This window comes from Malaclemys terrapin, chromosome 3 (assembly GCF_027887155.1).
Source record: "Malaclemys terrapin pileata isolate rMalTer1 chromosome 3, rMalTer1.hap1, whole genome shotgun sequence".
Taxonomy (NCBI): domain Eukaryota; kingdom Metazoa; phylum Chordata; order Testudines; family Emydidae; genus Malaclemys; species Malaclemys terrapin.
The window spans coordinates 201,611,690-201,631,485 of NC_071507.1; the positions used below are offsets into that span (position 1 = coordinate 201,611,690).

At 43.0% G+C, this 19,796-nt stretch overlaps 1 protein-coding gene across 3 annotated transcripts in view; it reads right to left on the reverse strand.

The window, feature by feature from the left end:
* The window catches only part of FZD3 (frizzled class receptor 3), an 80,640-nt gene that overhangs the window by 17,430 nt on the left and 43,414 nt on the right, over positions 1-19,796 (reverse strand). For all 3 annotated transcript variants that reach the window (XM_054021342.1, XM_054021344.1, XM_054021345.1), the window contains 2 exons: positions 18,400-18,596; positions 13,613-14,630 (listed from right to left, as the gene is read on the reverse strand). In XM_054021342.1, the coding sequence (XP_053877317.1) occupies positions 13,613-14,630; positions 18,400-18,596 (1,215 nt within the window). The remainder of the gene's footprint in view (positions 1-13,612; positions 14,631-18,399; positions 18,597-19,796) is intronic.

A 19,796-nucleotide genomic window follows, 5' to 3' on the forward strand; every position in this document is an offset into this window, starting at 1 on the left:
CATTTCCTATTGGTTTCCTCCTTTGATTTAACTTTATGCTGCCACAGCAGGATAAAATCCATAGGTGAACAGAGGTGCACATATTTATAAAAAAATAAATATTTTCCCATCATTCTCCACAGCTTGCAACACTGTATATACTAGAACTGCAGGTCTAAAGATATTCTTTCAGATATAGCCAGGCTGGAGTGACAAAACATTGATTTAAACCTCAGATTTAAATTAAGTTTAGTTTTACAAAGCTTCATTTAAAAATTGGGATAACCCTATTGCAACTTTAGATTAAATTTTATAATGAACTAATTATTTTTTATTCAACTATGATAGACAGTGACTTTGAACTGCAAACCCTGATGGAGGAATATTGCCTGGTTAGCTTTCTTGATTCGTGGAAGTGATATTCATTGCAAATACAGCACAAGCTACTTACTTATCAGTTTTGTGTTTGAGTTTGTGTTATTTCACAGTAAAGAGGTTGAGGCGGCCCAGGACATGCCTCTTTCAGCTCAGATGAGCATTTTAACAATAGGAGTTGTTAGAAAAAAATCTCCATATAAAATCTGAAATTCTTTAACAATAAGGAAACTCAACAAGCAAGTACAAAACACCCATTAGCATTTTAAAACTGTCAAATGGGAAGAAGGTAAAGAATTAGCAACACGTAAATAAAATTTCTTATTTAAACTAATCAACATTATATTTATTTTATATAGCTATATATCTATAGATATATAATATTAATTTTAAACCATCATTTTTATGCGCCCTAGTTACACCTTGCAGCTACAATTGATCTTTGCTTATTAGGTGTATTTAACTCATATGGCAAAACAGTACTTTTGTTCTGGAAAAAAGACAGTGTACCTCTTTCCTATGTTGGGTCTTGCCTGCCACAAAACAATCACCTCAAATCAAGAGTGGAGAACTGTGTGAGGTTCTGCAGGGACTGGAACCCAGGTCTGTGGGATGGCGGACATCTCCACTACCAAGCAGCCGTAATAGGGTTGTACGCATCATCAATAGACCCTGTGGCGATACCACAGTAAGTACCTCCTCAGAAGGCTGGACTGACAGCTTCCTTTGTGTCCCTTGATTGGTCCAGGCACCCTCTTTAAACTGAGGAGGAATTCAGGAAGTGGCTGCAACCAGGTGAATTCCCCCGCCAGCGATGGCAACAAACCTGCCTCTCTGCTGGTTTGTTAGTTAAAAGATAGGAAACAAAAGGTAGGAATAAATGGTCAGTTTTCAGAATGGAGAGAGGTAAATAGTGGTGTTGCCCAGGGGTCAGTACTGGGACCAATATTATTCAACATATTCAGAAATTTATCTGGAAAAAGGGGTAAACAGTGAGGTGGCAAAATTTGCAGATGACACAAAACTACTCAAGAAAGTTAAGTCCAAAGCAGACTGAAAAGAGTTACAAAGGGATCTCACAAAACTGGGTGACTGGACAACAAAATGGCAGATGAAATTCCATGTTGATAAATGCAAAGTAAGCACATTGGAAAACATAATCCTAACTATATATATAAAATGATGGGGTCTAAATTAGCTGTTACCACTCAAGAAAGATCTTGGAGTCATTGTGGATAATTCTCTGAAAACATCCAATCAATGTGCAGCGGCAGTCAAAAAAGCTAACAATGTTGGGAATCATTAAGAAAGGGATAGATAATAAGACAGAAAATATATTGCCTCTATATAAATCCACGGTACACCCACATTTTGAATACTGTGTGCAGATGGGGTCACCCCATCTCAAAAAAGATATATTAGAATTAGAAAAGGTTCAGAAAAGGGCAAAAAAATGATTAGGGGTATGGAACAGGAGAGATTAATAAGACTGGGACTTTTCAGCTTAGAAAAGAGATGACTAAGGGGGGATATGATAGAGGTCTATAAAATCATGACTGGTGTGGAGAAAGTAATAAAGGAAGTGTTATTTTCTCCTTCTCATAACACAAGAACTAGGGTCACCAAATGAAATTAATAGGCAGTAGATTTAAAACAAACAAAAGGAAGGTTTTTTTTGCACAATGCACAGCCGACATGTGGAACTCTTTGCCAGAGGATGTTGTGAAGGCCAAGACTATAACAGGATACAAACAAGAACTAGATAAGTACATAGAGGATAGGTCCATCAATGACTATTAGCCAGGATGGGCAGGGATGGTGTCCCTAACCTCTGTTTGCCAGAAGCTGGGAGTGGGTGACAAGGGATGGATCACTCAATTATCTGTTCTGTCTATTCCCTCTAAAGCACCATTGGCCACTGTTGGAAGATGGGATAATGGGCAAGATAGACCTTTGGTCTGACCCAGTATGGCCATTCTTATGTTCTGCTCACTTTCTGACTCATGATCTCAGCTCTGTCTCCTGATTTCCAACTCTGTCTCTGACCTTCAGTGCTGTTCCTGGCCTCTGATCACCCCTGCACTGACCACTAAGCATGACTGCCCAAGCCCTGTTAAAGCAAACTGGAGGGATCTGTGTCAGAATGTGGAGCACTCTGCTGCTATAACTAAGCTATCAGCAAAGCGGACTTTGAACAGAACAAGCATCTGAAGCATTAACAGATGTATTGGAACATAAGCTTTCACCCACGAAAGCTTATGCTCCAATACATCTGTTAGTCTTAAAGGTGCCACAGGACTCTGTTGCTTTTTACAGATCCAGACTAACATGGCTACCCCTCTGATATCTGAAGCATTATTATCCATATACCTCTGCCATTCCCAGATTGGGAACTGGAAGTTTACCAAGACTGTGGCAAATCCAGAATATGTCAGCTAAAAAATTGGACCAATCTTGCAGGAGGACTTCAGTCCTGTGTCACCTTATGTTCCAACTGTTAGGACCACACCTGGCTCCCAGCGAGGTCACTAAGCAACCCAGCAGGCTCAGCTGGACCCAATAAGCCTTCTCCAAACAATTGTGTCTCCTGATTGGGCAAGAGCGCCTGCAGCCTGCTACTTGGGCCATACACTGGCAGCAGCACAGCAGCTGCTCAACATTTACCAGGCCCACAGCCATATTTGAGGTCAGGAAGGAATTTCCCCCCAGATCAGATTGGCAGACACGCTGAGGTTTTTTTGCCTTCCTCTGCAGCACGGGGCATGGGTCACTTGCAGGTTTAAATTAGTATAAATGGTGAATTCTCTGTAACTTGAAGTCTTTAAATAATGATTTGAGGACTTCAGTAACTCAGCTGGTGATTAGGGGCCTATTTCAGGAGTGGGGGAATGAGGTTCTGTGGCCTGCAATGTGCAGGAGAGGTCAGATGAGATGATCATGATGGTTCCTTCTGACCTTAAAGTCTATGAATCTGAGCTTCAAATAATGGAGGAAAAGAATTAGTTAATGATAGCTGAAATGGTGAGTGGGAATAAAGAGCTTCTGTAAAAATATACCAGCATAAGTAGTAGTAGTTCAGGGAGAGAGTAGGCATATTAATAAATGAGGAAGGAGATGAAATTGAGATTTAAAAATAGGTGAGATACCGAGTTCCTTTTATAGTCTCTCTTTGACAAGAACTAGTGTACAAAACATTCAACAAATAAGAAGGAAAGATAACCCTGTTAAAATAATTAACAAGAGAAGGTAGGAAAATATTTGGAAGAATTACACATATACAGATCAAATAGTCTGGATACTATAGTGGAAGAAAAAGGACCTCTTATAGATCTTCAAAAATTCTCTGCCACAAATTTGTCAGACTGCATGAATGACTGCCTTCCGTCTGTATGGTTAATGTACTGCAAGACAGCTGCATGTGGAGGTGTGAGAACATGTAGTGTCCCCTTCATTTATATCCCAAGAGTGACTAGGGCTTGGTGTACACTACCACTTATGTCACTCAGAAGTGTGAATAAGCCACCCCCCAAACAACAAATTACACCGATCTAAGCACCGGTGTGGACAGCACTATGTAGGTGGGAGACCTCTTGTGGAGGTCGACTTATTATGCTGACAGGAGAGCTCTCTCCTGTTGGCATAGTCTTCACCAGACGTAGTGCAGCTGCGCCACTGTAGCACTTCTAGTGTAGATTACCCCTTAGAAGTGCAACATAGGGGCAGGATAACTGATATTGTTGGAGCTACAAGTGAGCTATCTGGGCAATTAGTTTGAATGAACTGCTTTTCTTAAAATCTGAAGTAGATACGAGAAATGAATTGATTCACCTCTATGAAGTGGTGCAATATCTTCTGTGTTGACTTCATTTTGATTAACTTAGTTGATGAGGGGTACAAAAGAAGTCTATTTTGATATTCAGACTTGCTGAACGACCTCTGAGTAAACTGAGTTCCAGAAAGACAGGCTATGTCTATACTGCCACCTTTTAGCGACACAGCTGTGCCGACAAACTCCCCCGCCCCCCGAACGAGAGGCAGTAGCTTTGTCGACAGGAGAGCTCTCCCACTGACAGAGTGCTATTCACACCGGCGCTCGTCATCGGTAAAATTTTGAGTGTGTGGTTTTTTTTCCACATCCCCGAATGACAGAAGTTTTACCGACAGAAGTCCAATGTAGACAAAGCCTTAGATTGTGGTTTTCCCTTTTAAATGGAGCCTTCTTTGAGAATAGGATAATTACATTTAACAAGCATCAGCTTCTTAGGGCAGATTTAAGCAAATCCATTACCTCTACTGTGAGGAGTTCTAAATAATACCTTGTTTTTTAAAAGGAAAACCTAGATTTTTTTTTATATTATATAAATCGCTGTACTATACACCAATGACATTAAATGTTTTAGAAATCAACCTGATGCTACATTTCTTAACAAAGCTTCTTTTCTGTATTCAAGTTAACTCCCTTCCCCCCGTTCTTTAAAAGGCTATGGTAACACAGATAGTTAAAACAACTGTATTTTTTAAAAAAAATATTGGCAACTCCTGTGATTTATGGAACACTCTGCAAATGTTGCATATTTCTTCAAAGAAACAAGGTGAAAACACCATCCCAACTTATTCTGCATCCCACAAGGCAGAGGATTCAACGTTCAAACAATTACTTCTTGTCACTGGTTTCAGCAAGATGTTTACATGCCTCCTGTTTTCTTCTCCTCTTTGGTCTGCAAGTGCAATTGTTCTAAAGCACTTGTGCATGAAAAAGTAGTGTCAAGCGGGGTTACACTTCACTGCAGCCATGGGAAGAGAAAGTCTGTTGCAAAACTATTTCTTAGGGTGATTCAACTACATTGTTACAAATTAAAAATTGCATTTCAATTCAAACTTCCACCTGAAAGTTTAAAAAAAAAAAAATCATGGGTAACACTCATATACAATATTTGTATTTGCTTTTATAGCCTGCGATTTCCAAGGAATAATTCACCTTTACCTGTTAATTTTCTATGGCAAACAAAAACAACAAAAAAAAACCCCCATACTTGCAGAATTAGAGCTAAATCTTGTAGCCGTTACCCTTAAACTTAGGCAAAACTCCCATTAGCATCAATGCAGCATGGGATGTGTCATATACAGTTCTAATGGTTACAGCAGATGATGGATTCAGGACTCCTTGGTGTTATTCCTGGCTCTGGACCCTGTTACTCTACCACAGGGGTGGGAAAACTTTTTGGCCTGAGGGCCACATCTGGTAGAGAAATTGTATGGTGGGCCATGAATGCTCATGAAATCGGGGGTTGGGGTCAGGGCTCCGACTGGGGGAGCATGCTCTGGGGCAGGGCTGGGGATGAGGGGTTTGGGGTGCAGGATGGTGCTCTGAGCTGGGACTGAGGGGTTCGGAGGGGGATCAGGGCTGAGGCAGAGGGTTTGGGTGCCAGGGCTCAGGGGTGCAGGCTCCAGGCAGCACTTACCTCAAGCAGCTCCTGGAAGCAGTGGCGTGTCCTCCCCTACGGCTCCTATGCAGAGGCACTAGCCTGGTGGCTCTGTGCACTGTCCTGTCTGCAGGCGTCACCCCGGCAGCTCCCATTGGCCACAGTTCCAGGACAATAGGAGATGCAGGGGCTGTGCTTGGGGCGGGGCAGCGTGCAGAGCCCCATGGCTGTCCCTACGCTTAGGAGCTGGAGGGAGGACATGCTGCTGCTTCCGGGAACTGCTTGAGGTAAGCGCCGCCCGCAACTTCTAGAACACCGACAGACCCTGGTCATCAGTGGGCGGGATCGAACCTGGGATCTCTGGAGCTTAGTGCATGAGCCTCTACCGCGTGAGCTAAAAGCCAACAGGCTGTTAGCGAAGGCTGTAGAGCAGACTCATTTAACTCTAAGTGGTCTCAGTGCCACTAGATGGGACAGAAGACCACATCCAGGTGGTGTGTAGCTTACACCTGCACCCCTGAGGGGCCCCCCTTGCTGGAGTGAGGCAAACCCCACACCCCACTCCCCAGCGGGAGCTTGAGGGCCAGATTAAGAGTTCTGATGGGCCCGCCACGGCCACTGGGCCGTAGTTTATCCACCCCTGCTCTACCCTGTCACCTGCTCATCGGATTCCCTCTTCAAGAGGGATCCCCAGTGTTGAAGGGACTCTAGGGGAATATTTATATACCTTCTGTGTTAACTTCCTTCTGTTCGCTCAGGAAAGCAGGAGGAGATGCAGTTTTCCCAACCCTCAAAAATCATGAGTCAGGCTCACCAAAAATCATGAGTTTGGCTTTAAAATCACTAGTTTATGTAAAAATAATAGATCTGGTGGTTTTTATTTGCCTTCTGGTTTTTGAGCCTTTACGGTACACTGAGATCACATTTTGAAGCTTTCTCCATAGCCATGAGGGCTAGAAACGTACTTTTTCTTTAAGAATGAAGGCTGAAATTATCACATCCACTTGACTCCAGGAGCTGGGGCTTTAAGGAAAACAATCATCATGAGACTGGAGGTGGGAAATGAAGCACTAATCACCCTTACCCAGCCCCTCCCTGCTTTTGAAATTTGTATCTTTTATGAATAAACCTTTTAAAACAAAATGTACAAAGCCAGGCATTAGCTATTGATGAGCCAAAACTGTCAAACCGTAGCGAGGGAGCGTGGCCTCCCCCCAGATAGCTGCCAGGCCCTGGAGACACCAAGGAGCTGTTGGGACTACCATTAGCCATGTACCCTGGCAAGACAAATGACAAACCCGGAACCCAGCTACCTCCTGAACGGGAGTGTAGGAAGGAGACCAGGGAAGCCGAATAGGGTTCGGCTGCATTACTGATTGCCAGCTGGCCAGCATGTTGCGGCTTGATTCCTCGTTGACCTAGTGGTGGAACACTCCGCCACTGTTAGGGCTCTGGGCTGGGATGCAGTGAAGTCAGGTGGGCCTGTATTGCCCTACCCCCTGCCACCCTACCCCTGGTACATGGCAGCCTCCCACCTTTAGGCCAAGAGGACTGCGTAGGTCTGTGGTCCACCAGAGCCAGGACGCCAGATGGTTTTGCTTTCTGCCCTGCCAGAGAACCGATCCCCCTAGCTGTTGTGTTGCTCTGCCCTGACTGAAGGCCAGAGCCCCTTCACTGTTGGTGTCCCACCATGCTCGAGGGCCGGGCCGATAGACTCATTGCTGCTCTGCCTGGACTGCAGCCTTGGACCTACTAACTGTTGGCTCATTCCCCCCTGAACTGAGTCACTCCAGAGGCATCGTAGCAAGGGGGCGTGGCCTCCCTCCCTGATAGATGGGGAGACCGCTGCCACCGCCTTACAAAAAAACAATACACAGTTGAGGTTTTTGGCTCAACTAGAATTTTGTAGTTTAAAGACAGCTAAATAAGGGTATTTTTTAAAAAAAATTGCATTAATATATTGAAAATAAGAAACGTCTGAAATTTAGGTGAACAAAAACACTGATATATCCTTAAGTCTAAAAATACCTGTAGATGTAGACGGGAAAGGTTAATAAAAGTAACTTTAGTTTAAAGCAATTTTAGATTACAATTCATAGAGAAATGTTATTGACTGGAAGCAGAATTACTAGATCGGATCAAATTATTGTGACTAGAGTCCTAAATATGAGAGGCCACTAAACTAATAATTTCTTGTAACAGATCAATTATTTTTTCCCACCTCACATTTAAAAATATGTGCTGTCCTACAGGGATCTTAAGATTTTCTAACTGTATATTAAAGGGGGATTGTAAAAGTTGGTAGGAATAATTCACTCCTACCCCATCCATTTAATGTAAAACCCATGAATTTAATACATTTCCCCCAAAAATATGCTTTAAGCATATTTAAAACCTAAGTAACAATCTGAATCCTTTCTCCATACCACTTTAAAAAAAAAAAAAAATGTTGTCACATAAGTAAAATGCAAATAAATCCTCTTCAATTACATTAGAGATTGTCTCTGTTGCTAACAAGCCATAGATGAAATTATTATTTTTTGTTTCCATAGTGAGATAATTCACAATCTGAAATGTTGCCCTCCATCCAACTTCCAGCAAATCTCCTCAGAAGCATGTTCGTATGGGAGATCTGAATTGCAATTCAGATGGACTGAAACAGCACAATGTGACCTAAAATACTTTTATACTAATACCTGGGAGGACAAAGGATAGAACCAAACAATTCACAAAAGAACGTAACCCTACACATGCTCATGTTCCTCAGGAAAATGTACTGCTGCTCTCAAAAACAAGCACGGATTATAAAGATTATATGAACCAATTCATTCCAGAGCCTGAACTACACTCAATGCAAGGTTCAAAGTGACAGCATAAAGGTGATTGTGTCTCTGACCTGGGGCTTGCCAGGCCTGGCTAGCCCCTCATGTAGGTTAGAGCACCCTGAGGGCTTGTCTTTATTAGAATCCTGGCTGTGATGGCCCTTATAGGCTGTTGCGACAGACAGGAATACCCCAGCCACATCTCCTACATCTCTTATTCCTATTCTTTAGTTGGAATAAAATAATGTAATTCTATAGAAACCTTGTCAACATTTTAGCAAGTCATTATGCCATGGGCTTAAGTGCTACTCTCTTAACTGTAACACAGTTTACTCTTAATGGGACAAAACCCTGAAGTCCTTATTTAGGCATAAATAACTGAAATCATTCAGTGTTGCCTGAGTAAGGACTGAGTGAGGATTTGGCTCAGGGAATTCCTCCCTCCCCCACAAAATAGAGCCTCTACAATTCAAACATGTTAAAGATTATTTAAAGAGAGATATGCACGACTATCAAAACATACTAAAAATCTTAAAATTGGCCCCAAACCTTATTCTGTTTCTCAACAGCTTTGACCATCCAAGGATAAATCAATTGATTGCTATTTTGTAAATCTGTTCTAATTAGGGGCCTGGATAGCTTAAGTGGGGAAGCATGTTTAGCTTAAGAAAAAGTTTCAAGGGTTAAAAGAAAAACCCTTCTAATATTCCATAGGGTCTACAGGTCCTTCGACCCAATTTGATGTTAATAAAACCATTATTGTTCTTCCATTGACAATATAACCACTCCTGCTGAGCTATTATAACATTAACGGTTTGCTGGAGATTTGAGTAGCATTTTTACCACATGCTGACATTATTCCACTAACCAGGATTTCTCATTAAGATGCTACACATTTCCATTTTTAAAATACTCCATGAATTCCGAGTAAGCAATAGCCCATCCAATTTTATACATTACAGAGCCAAAATGAGGAAAGAACAGCTTCAAGAATATTTAGATAAGTTAGATATATTCAGTTCAGCACGGCCCGATGAAATTCACCCGAGGATACTTAAGGAACTAGATGAAACAATCTCAGAACCGTTAGCAATTATCTTTGAGAATTCATGGATGGGTGAGGTCCCAGAGGACTGGAGAAGGACTAACATAGAAACATGCAAACTAGGGAAATGTGGTCTAGAATTACTATAAAGTCGGTGCACAAAAGGCTGAAAGACTGTATTATAAAAAGAGTAGTTATCAATGGTTTGTTATCAAACTGCGAGGTCTCATCTAACAGGGTACCGCAAGGGTCTGTCCTGAGTCCAGTACTATTCAATGTTTTCATTAATGAGCTGGATAATGGAGCAGAGAGCATGCTTATCAAATTTGCAGATAAGCTGGGAGGGACTGTAAGCACTTTGGAGGATAGGATTAGAATTCAAAACAATCTTGACAAATTGGAGAATTGGTCTGAAGTCAACAAGATGAAATTCAATAGACAAGTGCAAAATACTTGAAGGGTTAAAATCCATGTGCATTTTATATAACAACCTGGTATATGGATTGTGCCAGCTCTTTTCCAGACCCAAAATCCAGAGGCCTAGCAAATAGTGATTAGCTAAGAGAAAGCTGGGGTAAACAAGATAACATTGCCTTTGCTAAGATATGCTTGGTCAGTAGAAATGCCAGATGTTGAAGCAATAACTGAATAATTATGTTTCATCCAATGTTTCAGATTGAACAAAGGATCCCTGTTCCTATTGTGTCAGTCTCTTTTGTAGGGAACGTTCTTCCCACAGATCCAACCTTGAGTTTATGAAAATTAGCACGTCAGTATAAAATATGGCATCCTTCCACCTCCCTTCCCAGGGACCAATGCCCTGCCTTAAGACATAAAGGAGACAATCTGTATTATCATATCCTTTCATTGTTTCTTTGCTATAACCCCTAGGAATGTACCTGTTGGACAATCAAAGGAGTTGCTCCATTCCTATGGACCCTAAATCAGAATTCAACAAATATATTTTATACTAATAACATTTTATCAAAGTATTAATTAAATGTTAACTTGCTAACTTGAGACCATGGGCGGAGACATTATGTAACCTTTTAACCATTGGCTAATGTGCTATCTTGTCTTGCTGCAAAACCTATCCCGGGGTGTGGAACTGCCTACCCCGTCACCTTCCCCCGCCCATGGAAAATCTATATATTCTATTGTAATAGACACTCTGCCAGCGCTGTGTGTAATAAACTCCTATGCTTTGACCTCTACACGGTGTGGATTTATGTCCTTCAATACTTCACTTAAAGGGAAAAAAAAAATTCCAGATAGCCAGTTTTCCCCCATTTTTTAATTGTGCTAGTACTGCCGAAGAGGGTCTGGGAATTACAGTGGATCAGACAGACAGAATATGAGTCAATGTGATGCAGTTGCAAAAAAGGCTAGTATTCTGAGGCTAGGTCTACACTGGGGGGGGGAGGGGGGGGAAATCGATTTAAGATACGCAAATTCAGCTACGCTATTCGCGTAGCTGAATTCGATGTATCCGAGCCAACTTACCCTGCTGTGAGGACGGCGGCAAATTGACCGCCGCGGCTCCCCCGTCGACAGTGCTTACTCCTACCTGCGCTGGTGGAGTACGCGTGTCGATTTGGGGATCGACTCTCGCGTCCTGACGAGACGCGATAATTCGATCCCCGAGAGATCGATTTCTACCCGCCAATCCAGGCAGGTAGTGAAGACAAGCCCTGAGATGTATTAACAGGAATGTCCTATGCAAGACACAGGAGATAATTGTCTGACTCTACTCAGCACTAGTGAGACCTCAGCTGGAGTACTCTGTCCAAACTGGGGGTGCCACATTTCAGGAAAAACGTGGATCAAATGGAGAAAGTCCAGAAGAGAGCAACAGTAATGATTAAAAGTTTAGAAAACCTGACCTATGAGGAAAGGTTAAAGAAATTGGGCATGTTGAGCCTTGAGAAAAGAAGCCTGAGGGGGGACTGGATATCAGTCTTCAAATATGTTAATCACTGTTATAAAGAGGACAGGGATCAACTATTCTCCATGTTCACTGAAGGTAGGATAAGAAGTAATGGGCTTAATCTGCAGCAAGGGAGATTTAGGTTATATATTAGGAAAAACTTTTGAACTATAATGACAATTAAGCACGGATATATGTTTTCAAGGGACGTTGTGGAATTCCGGTCATTGGAGGTTTAACAACAGTTTAGTCAAACATCTGCAAGAGATAGTCTTGGTATACTTGGTCCTGCCTCAACACAGGGGGTTGGACTAGATGATCTATCAAGGGCTCTTCCAATGACTTTATCTCGCTTGAGTGCTCCTTTAGCATCTCAATTGTCCAGTGACCCCACTGTTTTTTTTTTAAGTAGGCTTCCTGCTTCTGATGTATTGATTTTTTTTTTTGCTATTACTTTTTGAGTATGCAAGAGAAAACAAAGGGTTACAGGTAATAAAGGAATATCATCAAGCCATACAAAGTATTCCAAACCTTTAAGTGATATTTTTATGGCACTAAAACATGAACTTTGATGACCCAGATGGTTTTTCAACTGCTTTGGAGCTGAACACTGACATGGTATTTATACTAGTGTAAGTGCAGACACCTAATGGAACTCATGTTGTTATAGAACCCCCTTCAAATAAAGTATTGTGAAATGCTTTCCATTGAGATGCAAAATAGAGATCATGCTCTAGCAACTAACATTCTGAATGCTTTAGAAACTCAATGTTTTGCCACAACCACTTTAGCACAATAAAAGAAACTACGCTTCATCTGATCGACTACTCTCAGAGCCCGATTTTCCTCTTCTTTCTAAATCTAATTAGACCACCATCAAACTGGTGTAACAGTGGAGAGTCTGGCATCTAGTATTCTCCATGGTATTTGCTTACATGGTAACTGTATCAAACAATGACAAGCCAAACCTGTTCTTTAAAAATAAACCTGATGAACTACAAACTCTGACTTTCTGTACAGGTTATTTCAGATAAGATTTTACACAATTGTTTTTGAAACATATATGGGTTTCCTGAAAGCGACATGGAAATCTGTGGTCTAAAACAGTGGCTCTCAACCTTTCCAGACTACTGTACCTCTTTCAGGAGTCTGATTTGTCTTGCGTACCCCCAAGTTTCACCTCAGTTAAAAGCTACTGGCTTCCAAAATCAGAAATAAAAATACAAAAAAGTGTTACAGCACACTATTACTGAAAAGTTGCTTACTTTCTCTTTATCATATAATTATAAAATCAATTGGAATATACATATTGCACTTACATTTCTGTGTATAATATTTAGAGCAGTATAAACAAGTCATTGTCTGTATGAAATTTTAGTTTGTATGGACTTTGTTAGCGCTTTTTATGTTGCCCACTGTGTAACTAGACAAATATCTAGATGAGTTAACGTACCCCCTGGAAGACCCCCTGCATACCCCCAGGGATACGCGTACCCCACTTGAGAATCACTAAAACATCATTAGGTACAGCTACAGTAGACCACAAAACCCTTAGAAATTGTTAACAAGCAGACCATTGATGAAATTCAGTTGCACATTAGACTTCCCTTTAGGGCAAGGCTTGAAACAAACACTTGTTCCCCCTTCAAAAGACAAGCCCCATGACCCCGCTCTTGGAATTGGTATAAAAGGGCTCCTTCCTCTGTCCTCTTGTGGGTGCCATAAATAAAAACAAACAAAAAAACCCAAGAAACTAAGAGAAAAAGCATTATAAATCCCATTGACTATAACAAAAAAGGTCAGAATTCTTCAAGGCTCTGTCAAAAAGGTGCACTGCACATTTGCTGCATCCACAGAATTGTCCTGTAACAGCCTTTTTGAAGATTAATCAATGCATTGATTAATAGAACATAAATAATGGCAAAAACCCTCCCCACCAGGAGCAGCAGCTGCTTTTCAGCAATAGATAGTTAAATACCTACAGAATCCCCTCCCTTCTCATTTCTTTGCATTCCTGAATATCGCGTATCAATTTCCTCACCTGATATGGACATGGGATGTGATATTCTCTGCAGCGTTCTTGTATCCATGTTGTCTCCCACACACCTCGGAAAGCCTGCTCATAGAAATAGCAGCCAATTACAACCAAGAGTGGAACGAGGTACAGAACACTGAACACGCCAATCCGGATCATGAACTTCACCAGCTTGTCCTGGTTCTCTTTTTCTAATGGGATTTCAATGCGAACCCGATTGAGAGAGATAATGCCAGCTAGCAGCAGAGAAACTCCAACCACAACATACAGGCAGAGGGGGGCAAGAACAAAATATCGTAATGCATCCACATCATAGAGGCCAACAAAACACACGCCACTAATATTGTCACCTTCAATTTTATTCATTGCTAAAAGGATGATGGTTAGAGTTCCTGGAATGCCCCATGCACTGGCATGGAAGAGCAATGCTTTCTTCTCAATTGCTTCACTGCCCCACTTTGGCACAGCTGCCAAGAACCATGTGATGGTAAGAATGACCCACCAAACACTGCCAGCCATGGTAAAGAAATACAGCACCATGAAAAGCATGGTGCAAGCTTTGTTATGCGAGCCCTGTGTCACTGTGGAAGCCTTGTACTGTGCAGGGCTAGATGCATTGCACGCTACTCGGTCCTCAAGCAAAAAGCCAATGAAGAAAATTAATGACACCATCATGTAACAGACAGCATAAAATATAATGGGTCTTTCTGGATAACGGAATCTTGTGACATCAATCAGAAAAGTTAAAAAAGTAAACAAGGTAGCAGAAAGGCAGACGATGGAAATCACTCCGATGAAATATCGGGCAAAGGAGAGCTCTTCACGCCTAAAGTACATATTTGGACAAGGAGGGGAACAGTCTCGTACCCTCAGGAAAGAATAACCCAGATCAGGGTCTATTTTCAACTCCCGGGGACACCAAAAGCCATAGTCCCTCTGCACTGCCATTGGGGCCTCTTCTGTGGGCTCTCCAGCTAAATTGAGGTCTACGAGACGAGGGTAAGGCTCATCACAGTCCGGGAATCTAAAAAAAAAAAAAAAATTATGGGAATTATATATGTATATTTACCCATACTCTAGATATCCTGTTCTTCTTTATATCTCTAGCTTTAGAAAACAACTGGATGGAAAACTAAAAATCTACACAAAAAAGGTAATCTGTGAATCATATGGACATAATTTGATTCTCCCTCTCTATTACTGGGTATAGCCTGATTTAGCACAGCATTTAAGTAGATGCTTAAATTTCAGCCTGAGTAGTCTCACAAAGGTGACTCAGTAGGGCTACTCACATGCTTAGCATATACATAAATGCTTTGCTGAATTGGGATTTAAGCTCTGTCAGGGTGCTTAGTGCTGTAGACACACAAAATGCCAAGTCTCTCATCATGAATAGTTTACAGTGTTTGTAAAAATGACTGCTTTAATTTGCCATAAAACAAGATTATACATTTCATGTTTTAATTTTAAAAAGTTGCCAAGCAAAGTATTATGGTAGTGTGGCAGCAGCACCGTAGTTAAGGCAGAGCTTTAGTTTTGCATCCGATAGCAGCTAAGTACTACTGGCAGCTATACACCTTTCTTAAAAACAAAGTATATTCTTTTCTCTACCCAGTGTTGCAAGTCAATTTTATTGCAAGTCTTGTAACTCTTTAAATCTGTCACTTGATTGCCCCATTCTTGCCTTCTCTCATGAAAGTTCCCTTATCCAAGGTGTACACCTTCCATTTCTTTCAATGAGGTGGATACCAGGCAAGACGGTTGCCATTTTATGAGAGTCTCTGCAAGAAGACGGTAGACTCTCTGGGAGTAAGTCTGTCTAGTAATATGGTCACCAATTCTCACCATTTTCAATAAGACTAAAGCCACTAAGGTTAGGTATCTAGACAGACACTGAGGAGACAAGGAATTGCCAGGAGCAGTAGAAAAGCCAAAGAGAGGCAGAAGGCAAACATGGTTAGCAAGAAGAGACTGAGTGGAGATACTGGAATGTGAAGAGCCAGGGATAGGTCAGGGTAATGCATAGTGCAATGGAACTATTGATGTGTAGGGGAAAAGGTTGAGGGGGTTCTGGGGAAAAACAGGGTAGAACACAAGAACATGAAAAGCAGGAGGGACACTGAAGAGGTACAAGAGGAGAATGAGGGTGGGGGCTGAGGAGAGCTCAAAAGGAAGAGGGAAGGCTCGTAGAATAGCAGCTTCCAACCCCAGAGGCTAGGAGAGAGTAAGTGGAGTCCTCCTTTGAGCAGCCAGCAAGGAGGTCCAATTTTTATGTGCTTAAGGTTCCATTTTGAACCTGAGAGAGAGAGACACACACACATTGTGGGTTGGTTCAAAAACTGGAAGACAACAATTAAAAAAACCTCACAGTTTGAGGGTCTGACTCATGACTTTTGAATGCTTGGCACTGACAACACTGTCTACAGTACTATTGCAGTTGTAACAGTAGTAGGGATCATGGGAAAGTTAGATTAGGCAAGATCTAAGTTTAAAAAACAGTCTTTTTGGAAAATTAGGAATGAGTCACTAACAAAAAAAAAAGTCTCCCTCCCCCCGAATCCTCCTCCCCCCCAACTTTTACATATACTTGAAACTGGCAAAGAATGCTCAGCCATCTGTAGACCAATACCACTTTTAAACGAACTAAAGGATAGAGGAATTACAGAGAAAAAGGTTACACGCTGTTAAAAAGTAGCTCAAACAAGAGTTGGCATTGGATTTCTGGAATGTTGACACTGAGCTCTCTTCCCTAATGCCATAAGTGAAAGCGGATGGAGTGTGTGGGACTTACTGGACACAGCAGATAGGGAATGGATGCTCATATTCTTGGGATGGGGACCTGAGGAATAGGATGACTTGGAGGAACTAGACCCCTCTCCAGAGTCTGGAATTGGGGCAGTCTTTGCCATTAGGTTCTCAAAGTCTCCCCTGGATTCTCATCAGCACAAGGGAGCCCTTACAGTACAGTACCAATGCTTTGGCAAAAAAAGCAAACTCTAGTCTGCCTTAATTTTAACCTCACCACAGATCTCTAAGGTCAGCTCCCTTTCCACTCCATTCAGGGACCATTTCCTCTTATCTGTGCCCGTGTTTCATTATAGTCACTGGAGTGACCAATAAAAATAAAAAAAATCAGGAAGGAGGCAAGTTTAAGCTACACTAGGGTTATCATATTTCAACACTGAAAAATGAGGACACTCCAAGGGGGCCCTGCCCCTTCCCCAACTCCGCCCCTTCCCCATCCCTGGCCCCGCCCCAAACCCACCCCTTCCCTTCCCCAAAGTTCCTGCCCCAACTCTGCCCCCTCCTCTGAGCACCCTGCATTCCCCCCCCTGCCTCCCACTCTGATCTTGGTGGGGGTTGCTAAGTGCTTCTCTGCTCCCCATTCACCCTGCAGCCTCCGCACCCCCGCCGCCCCTGCAGCCTCTGTGACCCCTGCTCCCCACTTGCCCTGCAGCCTCTGCACCCCCCGACCTGCAGCCTCTGTGACCCCCGCTCCTCACTCGCCCTGCAGCCTCTGTACCCCCCGCCTTGCCCTGCAGCCTCTGTGACCCCTGCTCCCCCCCACCTGCCCTGCCCCTGCAGCCTCTGTGCCCCCCGCCTGCCTGCCCTGCTCCCTCAGCAGCCTCTGCCTGTCGGGGGCTTCGGACGCTCAGCGGCAACCGGGGCGGCGCGGGTCCCTGCAGCCCTGGCACACGCCACACTCCCCGCCCTGCAGCCTCCTTCCTGCCACCGCTGAGCACGTTCCCTGGCCCGTCTGTCCCCGCCGGAAACAGCTCCCGCGGCACCGGGTTCCGAGCCATGCGGGGCGGCGGGGCCGTAGGAAGGGTCCCCCAGTGGCCGGGGGGGTCCCCGCCCGCAAGGGAAGCCCAAGCCGCTGGCTGGGCCCGGCCTCCCTGTGGCCCTGCGGGCTTGGCTGGGGTGCGCGGTGCGTCTGGCTGCGGGGGCAGCAGCGGCCCCTCCGCCACCTTCTGTGGCTGCGCCCCCCACCCCCCCGCCCGAGCTCGCTACAATGTAGCCGGGGTGGCTGGGCTGCGCTGCAGACCCGGCGGGTCGTGCTGGGGCCGGGCGGACCCTGGCTTATGCCTCCCTATTTCCCGGACATGTTCGACTTTTTGGAAATTCCCCCCGGACGGGGATTTGAGGACCAAAAAGCCAGACATGTCCGGGGAAATCCGGACGTATGGTAACCCTAAGCTACACACAGCATGCATATACTCTGAAGTAGACTGTGATCATCATCTGCTCAATGTGCCACAAAGCTACGTCCTTAAAGTAAAACAGAAATGTTTTGTTTGCCTTCTCTCCGGGGGTGCTTGCTTTTTGAAATAAGTATTTTTTTAAGTGATATTTTACTCTCCATTAAACACAAAAGACTAAAATGTACTCACTTCAGTTGAGTACAATTTTACAAGACTGGTTTTAAAAGGTATAAAATGTCAGCTATGGCTATCTAGTACAGCTTTAACCAGACTGGCGCACTGGTCAAAACAGTGTGGGGGAAGAAAATAAAATGGAACTGGCATACCAATTCCTTTTAAAATATCACACTTAATTTACCCTAATCACATATAGATATTTTCGGCATGTGGGCGTGTGTGGGGAAATGAGAGAAATATGAAAGTAGTTTCCTTCCCAGGAAACAAGCTGATACACTAAACAAAGGAAGGAAAAATAGGGTTATTGTTTGTAGTGGAAAACATGTTGCTGGACTGGAAGAGAGACATTTTAAAACATCCTGGAACACTTTAAATTTTTTTAGATGGTGGTTCTGAAAAAACAGATCTGCTAACCTGCTGCATTCCATATCCTCTGGCCAAGAGACGCCAAACATCTCCATGAGTTTGGAACATTCGCTGTATGCACGTTGACAAAGCCTGCGACATGGGAGAGTGACACGTCCATACTCCATACAGACTGGAGCATATAGGGCACATAGAAATGGTCGAAAATCCCTGGAGCATTCCAGATTAACCATAGGATGAAACGGCTAGAAAAGAAAAGAATAATTAAATAGCGGCAGACTACAGTTTTGTGAAAAACATCAGCAGTAAGCCATACTGTGTCTTATGACTCATTCCAGCCTTTTCCATCATTCTCCCAACCAAGAGCTGCCTTATGGAAGAAGTTGGGAACATCATAACAATGCTCATATGCCAGGCTTCACTTAACGCAAATATAAGCATTTAAAAAAAAAAAAAGAAAGAAAGAGAAAGAGACCCCATGCCACACAACAGTATCTAAGTGTCTACCGCTGCTCTTCTAAGAAATTAATATTCCTCCCCTCCAAAAACAAAAACAAAAAAACCAAACCCCCGCCCCCCGCTTTCTTTTTTTGCTTGTCTATAAAATACAGATCCACCACAGCTGCATACTTACTAGGATCCCCCAGGTTTAATTCTACTAGTAATGTCCCACCCACCTTCAAGAGTGCTGAACAATGCAAGTTGCTTTTTGGGGTAAGGAAACATTACATGGTTTTATACTGTGATTTTAAAGACATTCTTCCTAGTCAAAAGCTGATGATCTTGGATATAATCATCCTCATGTCCTCACTTCCTTCCCTTAGTCTTTGTTTAGCGGAGCTGGACTCTGCATTTTTATTGCTTTTGCGAAGTACACAGGCAGGATACTTTGTATTCTATTTTTCCCATTCATCTTACCCAACCAACTATGCACACTCCAGGCCAGGCAGCTGAAATTTCAGCTGTCATCACAACTGTATCCCTAGATGGGAACTGGGCTGAACATGACTTGAAGTCACGGTCATTCCTATAAATTCACCAGTGGATACGAAAGGCTAACTTCCTTTAACCTGCAAAAAGTAAATCTAGTTATTGTGAAGCCATGTTAGATGTGTCACAATTACTGACCAGCCAAGTATTTGAGTTTCTTTGGGAGAGAAAGCATTAATAAGTGGTAAGGCCATGAAATCAGAGCTCGAGGGTAAAAATAAGACAAAGTAGGGGGCAAAACCAACAATGTTTCATTTCATGTATCACCTCATGACAGGCATAAGTAATACTGACTGACAGCAATGCTTAACTACAGCACTGAAAGAAAATCTATCACAATTAACCCAACACAAGGCTGTCAAAGTGGATTTCAGAGGTGAAAAGTTGAAAACTTGACAAGTTATTTGCTTTCTTGGCTACAAAAAATAACAGGCAGTGGACCTCACATCTTTTTC